Source organism: Hyla sarda, chromosome 10 (genome assembly GCF_029499605.1).
Source record: "Hyla sarda isolate aHylSar1 chromosome 10, aHylSar1.hap1, whole genome shotgun sequence".
NCBI lineage: Eukaryota > Metazoa > Chordata > Amphibia > Anura > Hylidae > Hyla > Hyla sarda.
In genome coordinates, this window is record NC_079198.1 from 126,220,041 (window position 1) to 126,232,095 (window position 12,055).

The window sequence follows — 12,055 nt, forward strand, 5'->3', positions numbered from 1 at the left end:
AACCAGTGTTCCTCCAGCTGTTGCAAAACTACAACTCCCAGCATGCACGGACAGCCAAAGGGCATGCTCAGAGTTTGCAACAGCTGGATGTTTGCCCCCTCCCCCCAATGTGAATGTACAGGGTACACTCACATGGGCGGAGGTTTACAGTGAGTGCTGCAAGTTTGAGATGGCGCAAATTTTGCGCTGCAGCTCAAACTTCCAGCGGCAAACTTGCTGTGAACCTCTGCCCATGTGACTGTACCCTAAAAACACTACACTACACTAACACTAACCTAAATTAAAAAGTAAAAAACACTACATATACACATACCCCTACACAGCCCCCCTCCCCCCAAAAAATGAAAAACGTCTGGTACGCTACTGTTTCCAAAACGGAGCCTCCAGCTGTTGCAAAATAATAACTCCCAGTATTGCCGGACAGCCATTGACTGTCCAGGCATGCTGGGAGTTTTGCAACAGTTGGAGGCACCCTGTTTGGGAATCACTGGCGTAGAATACCCCTATGTCCACCCCTATGCAAATCCCTAATTCAGGCCTCAAATGCGCATGGCGCTCTCTCACTTTGGAGCCCTGTCGTATTTCAGGGCAACAGTTTTGGGACACATATGGGGTATCGCCGTACTCGGGAGAAATTGCCTTACAAATTTTGGGGGGCTTTTTCTTCTTTAACCCCTTATGAAAAGGTGAAGTTGGGGTCTACACCAGCATGTTAGTGTAAAAAAATAATTTTTTTACACTGACATGCTGGTGTTGCCCTATACTTTTCATTTTCATTTAAAAGGGAAAAAAGACCCTCTAAATTTGTAACACAATTTCTCCTGAGTACGGAAATACCCCATATGTGGGCGCAAAGTGCTCTGGGGGCGCACAACAAGGCCCAGAAGGGAGAGTGCACCATGTACATTTGAGGCGATTTGCACAGGGGTGGCTGATTGTTACAGCAGTTCTGACAAACGCAAAACAATAAATATCCATATGTGACCCCATTTTGGAAACTACACCCCTCACGGAATGTAATAAGGGGCGCAGTGAGCATTTACACCCCACTGGTGTATGACAGATTTTTGGAACAGTGGTCTGTGAAAATGAAAAATAAAATTTTATTTTATAATATGTAAATGCTCACTGCACCCCTTATTAAATTCCATGAGGGGTATAGTTTCCAAAATGGGGTCACATGTGGGGGGGGTCCACTGTTCTGGCACCATAGGGGCTTCCTAAATGGGACATGCCCCCCAAAAACCCTTTCAGAAAAACTCACTCTCCAAAATCCCATTGTCGCTCCTTCCCTTCTGAGCCCTCTACTGCGCCCGCCGAACACTTTACATACGCATATGAGGTATTTCCTTACTCAAGAGAAATTGGGTTACCAATTTTAGGGTGATTTCTCTCCTTTTACCCCTTGTAAAAATTCAAAAATTGGGTCTACAAGAAAATGCGAGTGTAAAAAATGAAGATTTAGAATTTTCTCCTTCACTTTGCTGCTATTCCTGTGAAACACCTAAAGGGTTAAAACACTTACTGAATGTCATTTTGAATACTTTGGGGGGTGCAGTTTTATAATGGGGTCATTTATGGGGTATTTCTCATATGAAGACCCTTAAAATCCACTTCCAACCTGAACTGGGCCCTGAAAAATTACGATTTTGAAAATCTTGAGAAAAATTGGAAAATTGCTGCTGAACTTTGAAGCCCTCTGGTGTCTTCCAAAAGTAAAAACACGTCAATTTTTTTATGCAAACATAAAGTAGACATATTGTATATGTGAATCAATATGTAATTTATTTGGAATATCCATTTTCCTTTCAAGCAGAGACTTTCAAAGTTAGAAAAATGCTAAATTTTCAAAATTTTCATGAAATTTTTAGATTTTTTACCAAGAAAGGATGCAAATATCAGTGAAATTTTACCGATAACATAAAGTAGAATATGTCACGAAAAAACAATCAGAATGATAAGTAAAAGCATTCTAGAGTTATTAATGTTTAAAGTGACAGTGGTCAGATTTTCAAAAAATGCCCAGGTCATGAAGGTGAAAATGGGCTGGGTCATGAAGGGGTTAAGTGTCTTTTTTAAAAGTTAAAGGGGTACTCCACTGCTCAGGGTTTGGAACAAACTGTTCCAAACGCTGGAGCTGGTGACATCATAGCCACGCCCCCCTCATGACGTCACGCCCCACCCCCTCAATGCAAGTCTATGGGAGGGGGCGTGACGACTGTCACGCCCCCTCCCATAGACTTGCATTGAGGGGGCAGGGTGTGACATAATGAGGGGGCGGGGTTATAACGTCACAAGCTCTCGGCTCCAGCGTTCGGAACAGTTTGTTCCAAACGCTGAGCAGCGGAGTATCCCTTTAAGTTTTAATTAAGTACCTCTCTGAATTATCTCTTTCCTTGGATTCCTTTGTTCCTTTGTGGAATTTGGTTCTGTAAATTGTTGTATCTAGACTAGAAGCGACAGCAGAGGACTAGAGTCTCCTAAATATTATATAGTTTTCCCCAATTAACGTATCCATTCACTCTAATATTATAATCACATTTATTATCATTACATTCACACAAAGTTTCATTCTATTCCAGCAACGTCTTCTTGGTGCATTTATTTTTTTTCGTGTAAATGAGAAGATAAAGAAATGAGTAACATGTGATCAATCATAACTATTAGGAAGTAATTTTCGGTGTTTCTTACATTCAGTGCCTCCTTCTAAGCCCACGTGTGAGTTACATGGGGATCCCTATATTGGTGCCAATGTTACTCTCACCTGCAAGTCTTCGTCTGGACATCCTGTGCCCACGTACTCCTGGATAAAGAAGGCCGCGGTCAACGTGATTTACTTTCCTCCTGTTCATGGTAAATATGGTTCTTTACATGCAAATGACAGTGTTTCCTAATCAGGGTGCCTTCAGCTGTTGCAAAACGACTACAGCCAGTGATGTGGTTGGAGCCTAAGAACCTCTACATAGCTACAGCTGTATCCAATCTTGACAATGCTCTGTGAGCTAAACAGCCCGGACTCCAGACTGATACATTGTACATAGCTAGTCCTGCTCTCAGCTGAGAAGTTATACAATTGTATCCAGTCTATAGACAATGCTCTGTGAGCTAAACAGCCCCGACTCCAGACTGATACATTGTACACAGCTAGTCCTGCTCTCAGCTGAGAAGTGATACAATAGTATCCAGTCTATAGACAATGCTCTGTGAGCTAAACAGCCCGGACTCCAGACTGATACATTGTACACAGCTCGTCCTGCTCTCAGCTGAGAAGTGATACAATTGTATCCAGTCTAGACAATGCTCTGTGAGCTGAACAGCCCGGACTCCAGACTGATACATTGTACATAGCTAGTCCTGCTCTCAGCTGAGAAGTGATACAATAGTATCCAATATATAGACAATGCTCTGTGAGCTAAACATCCTGGACCCCAGACTGATACATTGTACATAGCTCGTCCTGCTCTCAGCTGAGAAATGATACAATTGTATCCAGTCTAGACAATGCTCTGTGAGCTAAACAGCCCGGACGCCAGACTGATAAATTGTACATATCTAGTCCTGATCTCAGCTGCGAAGTGATACAATTGTATCCAGTCTAGACAATGCTCTGTGAGCTAAACATCCTGCACTCCAGACTAATACATTGTACATAGCTCGTCCTGCTCTCAGCTGAGAAGTGGAGACAATTGTATCCAGTCTAGACAATGCTCTGTGAGCTAAACAGCCCGGACTCCAGACTGATACATTGTACATAGCTAGTCCTGCTCTCAGCTGAGAAGTGATACAATTGTATCCAGTCTATAGACGATGCTCTGTGAGCTAAACATCCTGGACTCCAGACTGATACATTGTACATAGCTAGTCCTGCTCTCAGCTGAGAAGTGATACAATTGTATCCAGTCTAGACAATGCTCTGTGAGCTAAACATCCTGGACTCCAGACTGATACATTGTACATAGCTAGTCCTGCTCTCAGCTGAGAAGTGATACAATTATACACATGTTTGCAGCAACAGGAGCTGAACAAATCTCTCTAGTATTCAATGCAATAGTCCAGGCTGTTTAGCTCACAGAGCATTGGCTAGACTAGATTCTATTGAATGGTTATGTATAAAAATTTAAAAAAGTCAAAAAAATAATGTAAAGTTCTTATTCATTGACAATAAGCAGAGATGTATCCCGGTTTGTGTCTCATAGTGAAATCCCTTTGTATTTGCAGACGCAGTGAAGGGAACCTTAACCTTGACCAATCTGTCATCAGAGAACACGGGGATGTACGTGTGCACGTCCCGAAACACTGCGGGGGTGTCCGAGTGTAACATCACCATGGAGGTGAAGGCAGGTGAGCGACGCTGTAGGGACCCATTGACGTCCCGCTGAGTTGTGGGCTCCGAGTTGCTAATACTGATCCTTTCTGATCCCCCGCAGTTTCCCGGGCAGCGATAATCATTGGGGCAGTTTTGGGGTCGATCGCTGGACTCTGCCTCCTGGTGATCCTGATCCTAGGACTGATTTACCTGTATAGAAGAGGAATGAAAACCACGCAAGAAGAAACCGAGAACGACATCAAGTAAGAAAACCCCGGGCCATTCCATCAGAACATGAAATTCATCAGATAATCTATTTCTTTGTATAGAATAAAGGAATATAAAGGGTTCTACCCAGCTTTCCTGGTGTCCTGAATGGCAAATTTACCCGATAATGAAGCAGTACAAGGGCAGCTGATGTTTCTGTGCTCTTCTGGACCCTAGGAAAGCTGGAAGACACCCCATTGAGAAGAATAGTCTCACATCTGTGGACCTCCAGCTGTTGCGAAACAACAACTCCCAGCATGCCCGGACAGCCGCTGGCTGTCCGGGCATGCTGGGAGTTGTTGTTTCGCAACAGCTGGAGGTCCACAATTCGGAGACCACTGCTCTATGAGATATGTGGGAAGCCATAGGTTGTCACCCAGCTTTTCAGGTGCCGTGAACAGCAAATTTACCTGGTAATGCAGCAGTACCAGGGCAGCTGATGTGTCTGCATAGAATATGGCAGATATGCTCTTCTGGACCCTGAGAAAGATGGGGGACACCCCCTCTAGGTTAGTGATCTCCAAGTGGTCTGTTGCAAAACAACAACTCCATTGGCTGTCTGGGCATGCTGGGAGTTGTAGTTTCGCAACAGCTGGAGGTTCACAGTTTGGAGACCACTGCTCTATGAGATGTAGGAAGCCATAGGTTGTCACCCAGCTTTTCTTGTGCCCTGAACAGCAAATATACCTGGTAACGCAGCAGTACCAGGGCAGCTGATGTGTCTGCATAGAATTAGGCAGATCTGCTCTTCTGGACTCTGAGAAAGATGGGGGATCTCCAAGTGGTCTGTTGCAAAACGACAACTCCATTGGCTGTCTGGGCATGCTGGGAGTTGTAGTTTTGCCACATCTGGAGGTTCACAGTTTGGAGACCACTGCTGTATGAGATAAGCTGGCAACCATTGGTTGTTACCCAGCTTTCCTAAAAATAAGTGATAAATTGTTGCACTGAGTTTTATTACCAGGAAAACTGACAACCAATGGCTGCTATTATATCTCCTATAATATTGGTTGTGATACAGCTTTCCCAGGATTCTGAATAGCATACATGCTGAAGTTTGCAGTGATCCCTCCCTGATTCTCATACTTCTGACACAACTGTTTTGATTAGCTATTCAGGACTCCAGGAAATCCGAGTGGCAACAAAGCAATTTTTATTAGACTAAAACAAATACCAGGACCAGGTTCAGATCTTACCTGTTGAAAGAATGTAAAGGGTGTCACCCAGCTCTCCTAGTGTCCTGAACAGCAAATCTACCTGATAATGCAGCAGGTAGAAATAAGCAGAGCTGCTGTTCTGAATCCTTGGAAAGTTGGGGGATACCCCCTCTAGGAGATATGCTGGCAACCATGGGATGTCACACAACTTTCCTAAATATAAGTGATACTGTACATTGTTGCATTGGGCATTTCTATTAATAGTAAAATTGACAACCAATCAATGGCAGCTATTGTATCTCCTACAATATGGGCTGTCACCCAGCTTTCCCAGGATTCTAGCAGATCTGCCTAGCTTTGTAGTAATACATCCCCGATTCTAATACTTCTGTATAACTAGGTTGATTTGCTATTCAGGACTGAGAATGAAACTTATCCCATTATTTGGTTCAGACCGTACCTGGTGAAAGAATGTAAAAGGTGTCACCCAGCTCTCCTAGTGTCCTACTTGATAATACAGTAAAATGTGTCACCCAGCTCTCCTAGTGTCCTATTGATAATGCAGTAAAAGGTGTCACCCAGCTCTCCTAGTGTCCTATTGATAATGCAGTAAAAGGTGTCACCCAGCTCTCCTAGTGTCCTATTGATAATGCATCAGTATCAGAGCAATGGATGTGTCTTTGTAGGACTAGGCAGAGCTACTGTTCTGGACCCCGGGAAAGCTGAGGGACACCCCTCTAGGACAGTGGTCTCCAAACTGCGGAACTCCAGCTGTTGCAAAACTTCAACTAAAGGCATGCCGGGACAACAAACTGTGGACCTCCAGGTGTTGCAAAACTACAACTCCCAGCATGCCCGAAAAAAACATTGGCTGTTTAGGCATTCTGGGAATTGTAGTTTTGCAACAGCTGGAGGTCCACAGTTCAGAGACCACCGTTCTAAGGGGGGTGTCCCCCAGCATTTGCAGGGTCTAGAATGGAAGATCTGCCCAGAGACAACCAATGGCTGCTATGATATCTCCTAGTGCTATGATATCTCCTAATGCTTCCAGTACTTATCCGCTGCTGTATACTACAGAGGAAGTTCTTTTCTTTTTGAATTTTCTTTCTGTCTGACCACAGTGCTCTCTGCTGACACCTCTGTCCGTGTCAGGAACTGTGATGAGCAGGAGAGGTTTGCTATGGGGATTTGCTCCTGCTCTGGACAGTTCCTGACATGGACAGAGGTGTCAGCAGAGAGCACTGTGGTAAGACAGAAAATAAATTAAAAAAGAAAAGAACTTCCTGTGGAGCATACAGCAGCTAATAAGTACTGTAAATCTTTATAACTTTCTAGTTTTCCACCGGAGTACCCCTTTAATTCTATTGGACTGATCTATTTTTTTTATGTGCAGGGAGGATGCCCCGGCCCCGAAGACACTTCCCTGGCCAAAGGGCAACGACTCCAGCCTTGCATACAAAAACGGCACCCTATCCTCTGTGGGCAGCCACCGGGATCACAAGCCGTACCCGCCCAAATCGCCATCCGATACCACGTCTGTCAACACCGCCACCGGAAGCAACCTCGGCTACAAACCCCCCTATGTCAACGGCAGAGTCACCACCCCAACCCCCAGCATGTCTAGCCAGTCGCTGCCCACCTACATGGCGCCGACCAACGGCAACTACTACAGCACGGCCGTGCCAACAAATCGGGGCACCCTTCAAAAGACCAACAATGGCATCGAGCAGCAGCCCCCCAAAAAGGATATAATAAACATCCCCACCGGGGTCACCCCATCCAACCTGGTGCGCATGGGGGCAGTGCCCGTCATGGTGCCCGCTCAGAGCCAGGCGGGCTCCCTGGTGTGACCGGCACCGGCACTATACAGAACTGAATGTTTACAGGACTCTCCGCTGCCAACTGTTTAGGAATCATCAGAACCGTGTTATCCGCCACGCAATCAGCATCTCACCGGAGGCGCGGGACATTCGTCCGGTCGCCACCGCCGTATACCGCGTTGTCTTTTGTATAAATGTCGCACACTTTTTTTTACATTTTTGCATCTGGCCTGGATTTTATAACGTTGACCTTTTGACCTTTATACAGATTTTTTTTGATTTTTTTATCACGTTTAAAGATTTTTGGCTGCGGGTCTGTGGCGCCATGAAGCACCGGACAGAGGCTTGGATGATGGTCATGTGACTGGATATCGTTTTCTGTTGGTTTCATTGGTGGGGGGGGGGGGGGGGCAGATTTATTAAAACCTGTGTAGAGGAAGAGTGGGGCAGTTACCCATAGCAACCAATCAGATCGCTGCTTTCATTTTTAAAAATCAAAGCAGCGATCTGATTGGTTGCTATGGGCAACTGCACCACTCTTCCTCTGCACAGGTTTTGATAAATTTGCCCCCATTGTTCTAATGCACATGAGGTCCCAGTGATAGAGGGCGCTATTTCGGGAGTGCTGAAAAAAAATCTGTCCACGTAAGCCCCTCCCCTTTGAAGGTCCTCATGGGGGGGGGGTGTTCCTGATAGTGTCTTGTGTCTAAGGGGTCCGGAGGGGAGGGGCTTAATGGCACTTAAAGGAGATAGTGATTATAATGGACTATGGGGGAGATTTATTAAAACCTGTCCAGAGGAAAAGTTTCCCAGTTGCCCATAGCAACCAATCAGATCGCTTCTTTCATTTAGCAAAGGCCTTGTTAAAAATGAAAGAAGCGCTCTGATTGGTTGCTATGGGCAACTGAGCAACGTTCCTTCAGACAGGTTTTGATAAATCTCCCTCTATGTGTGCACACTTACCAGAGGAGCCAGGGTTTCCCAACCAAGGTGCTTCTAGCTGTTGCAAAACTACAACTCCCAGCATGCCCGGACAGCCGTTGGCTGTCCGGGCATGCTGGGAGTTGTAGTTTTGCAACAGCTGGAGGCACACTGGTTAGAAAACACTGATTTATCTACTACAGTGTTCTATAGTTTAGAGCCTACAGTAACAACTCCCTGCATGCCCTGACAGAACTGCTGGGAGTTGTAGTGTTTGTAGTCTGCATCTATATCGGCTTCATATATAGATTATAAGTAGAGATGAGCGAACTTACAGTAAATTCGATTCGTCACAAACTTCTCAGCTCGGCAGTTGATGACTTTTCCTGCATAAATTAGTTCAGCTTTCCGGTGCTCCGGTGGGCTGGAAAAGGTGGATACATTCCTAGGAGACTCTTTCCTAGGACTGTATCCACCTTTTCCAGCCCACAGGAGCACCTAAAGGCTGAACTAATTTACGCAGGATAAGTCATCAACTGCCGAGCCGAGAAGTTCGTGACGAATCGAGTTTACTGTAAGTTCGCTCCTCTCTAATTATAAGGAATATAAAACACCGACTGCAAGTGAACCAGGACCATAGAGATCTACTATATCCTATATCCCTCCTATATACGGTAATAATTTATGATGGGGAACGTAATGCAATGTTGGTCACACAGGCTTAGATACAGCTGCTCAGACCATATCCAACATGTTCTTTGGATACATAGTTTAGCAGACAGTATCACACATGACAGACTCAGATACAGCTGCTTAGACAAGATCCAACATGTGCTTTGGATACATGGTTTAGCAGACAGTATCACACATGACAGGCTTAGATACAGCTGCTCAGACCATAGCCAACATGTGCTTTGGATACATGGTTTAGCAGACAGTATCACACATGACAGGCTTAGATACAGCTGCTTAGACAATATCACACATGTGCTTTGGATACATGGTTTAGCAGACAGTATCATACATGACAGGCTTAGATACAGTTGCTCAGACAATATCCTACATGTTCTTTGGATACATAGTTTAGCAGACAGTATCACACATGACAGGCTTAGATACAGCTGCTTAGACAATATCACACATGCTTTGGATACATGGTTTTGTAGGCAGTATCACACATATGATAGAGTCTGCTGAGCTGCGGTATCTAAGCCTTTTTACACATTACAAGTTTAGAAACATCACATCAGCAGACAGCATCACACATGATCAGCTTAGATACAGCAGCTCTATGGCATGGCGACATGGTCGAAGAGACAGTATTAGGTTATTCTTCATCAGCTTACATACATCCTTACATACAGTATTACACCAGATCAGCTTAGATACATGGCTCAGCAGACAATATCACACATTGTATGATTAGATGCAGCAACTGGACAGACAGTATCACACTTAAAAGGCAAAGATACAGTATGTAGCTCAGCAGACAGTATCACTCATGATCAGCTTAGATACACCACTCATCAGACAATATCACAAATTGTAAGCTTAGATACATCCGAATTGAAAGAGGTCAGCGGGCACTCCCTTTATGTATGTAGGGTGCGTATTGTTAACCCTTTGAGTCTAAATGAACCTAAATAAAGTCAGCTCAGCAGACAGTATCACTCATGTTAGGATTAGATACAGCAGACAGTATCACTTGTGATAGGCTTAGATACAGCAACCCAGCAGACAGTATCACTCATGATAGGCTTAGATACTGCAGCTCAGCAGAAAGTATCACACTTAAAAGACATAGATACAAAGCTCAGCAGACAGTATCACTTGTGATAGGCTTAGATACTGCAGCTCAGCAGACAGTATCACTCATGATAGGCTTAGATACTGCAGCTCAGCAGAAAGTATCACACTTAAAAGACAGATACACAGCTCGGCAGGCAGTATCACTCATGATAGGCTTAGATACTGCAGCTCAGCAGAAAGTATCACACTTAAAAGACAGATACACAGCTCAGCAGACAGGATCACTCATGATAGACTTAGATACAGCAGCCCAGCAGACAGTATCACTCATGATAGACTTAGATACAGCAGCCCAGCAGACAGTATCTCTCATGATAGACTTAGATACATCAGCCCAGTAGACTGTCTTACTCATGATAGGCTTAGATACACAGCCCAGCAGACAGTATCACACTTAAAAGACATAGATACACAGCCCAGCAGACAGTATCACTCATGATAGACTTAGATACAGCAGCCCAGCAGATTGTCTTACTCATGAAAAGCTTAGATACAGCAGCCCAGCAGACAGTATCACACTTAAAAGGCATGGATACACAGCTCAGCAGACAGTATCACTCATGATAGACTTAGATACAGCAGCCCAGCAGACTGTCTTATTCATGATAGGCTTAGATACAGCAGCCCAGCAGACAGTATCACACTTAAAAGGCATAGATACACAGCTCAGCAGACAGTATCACTCATGATAGACTTAGATACAGCAGCCCAGCAGACAGTATCACTCATGATAGACTTAGATACAGCAGCTCAGACAGTATCACTCATGATAGACTTAGATACAGCAGCCCAGCAGACAGTATCACACTTAAAAGGCACAGATACACAGCTCAGCAGACAGTATCATTCGTGATCAGCTTGGATGCACTGCTCAGCAGACAGTATCACATATGAGCAGCTTAGATACATGGTTCCGCAGACAGTATAACACATGCCAGGCTTCGATACAGCAGCTGATATCTTATATTATGATAGGCTTAGATACTGCAGCTTAGCAGACAGTATCACACTTAAAAGACATAGATACAAAGCTCAGCAGACAGTATCACTTGTGATAGGCTTAGATACAGCAGCCCAGCAGACAGTATCACTCATGATAGGCTTAGATACTACAGCTCAGCAGAAAGTATAACACTTAAAAGACAGATACACAGCCCAGCAGACAGTATCACACTTAAAAGGCACAGATACACAGCCCAGCAGACAGTATCATTCGTGATCAGCTTGGATGCACTGCTCAGCAGACACTATCACATATGAGCAGCTTAGATACATGGTTCCGCAGACAGTATAACACATGCCAGGCTTCGATACAGCAGCTGATATCTTATATTATGATAGGCTTAGATACTGCAGCTTAGCAGACAGTATCACACTTAAAAGACATAGATACAAAGCTCAGCAGACAGTATCACTTGTGATAGGCTTAGATACAGCAGCCCAGCAGACAGTATCACTCATGATAGGCTTAGATACTACAGCTCAGCAGAAAGTATAACACTTAAAAGACAGATACACAGCCCAGCAGACAGTATCACACTTAAAAGGCACAGATACACAGCCCAGCAGACAGTATCATTCGTGATCAGCTTGGATGCACTGCTCAGCAGACAGTATCACATATGAGCAGCTTAGATACATGGTTCCGCAGACAGTATAACACATGCCAGGCTTCGATACAGCAGCTGACAGTATCACACATAGCAAGTTTAAAAACAAAAGCTCAGCAGGAAGTATCACACATGATCAGCTTAGATACACAGCTCAGCAGAATT

General features: G+C 44.5%; 1 protein-coding gene across 3 annotated transcripts in view; it reads left to right on the forward strand.

Annotated features, from left to right (window-relative positions):
* Positions 1-7,943, forward strand: part of MSANTD2 (Myb/SANT DNA binding domain containing 2) — a 193,885-nt gene extending 185,942 nt beyond the window's left edge. For all 3 annotated transcript variants that reach the window (XM_056541887.1, XM_056541888.1, XM_056541889.1), the window contains exons 7-10: positions 2,698-2,853; positions 4,219-4,341; positions 4,428-4,569; positions 7,124-7,943. In XM_056541887.1, coding sequence (XP_056397862.1) covers positions 2,698-2,853; positions 4,219-4,341; positions 4,428-4,569; positions 7,124-7,580 — 878 coding nt within the window. In that variant the 3' untranslated portion in view covers positions 7,581-7,943. The remainder of the gene's footprint in view (positions 1-2,697; positions 2,854-4,218; positions 4,342-4,427; positions 4,570-7,123) is intronic.
* Positions 7,944-12,055: the final 4,112 nt, after the last annotated feature.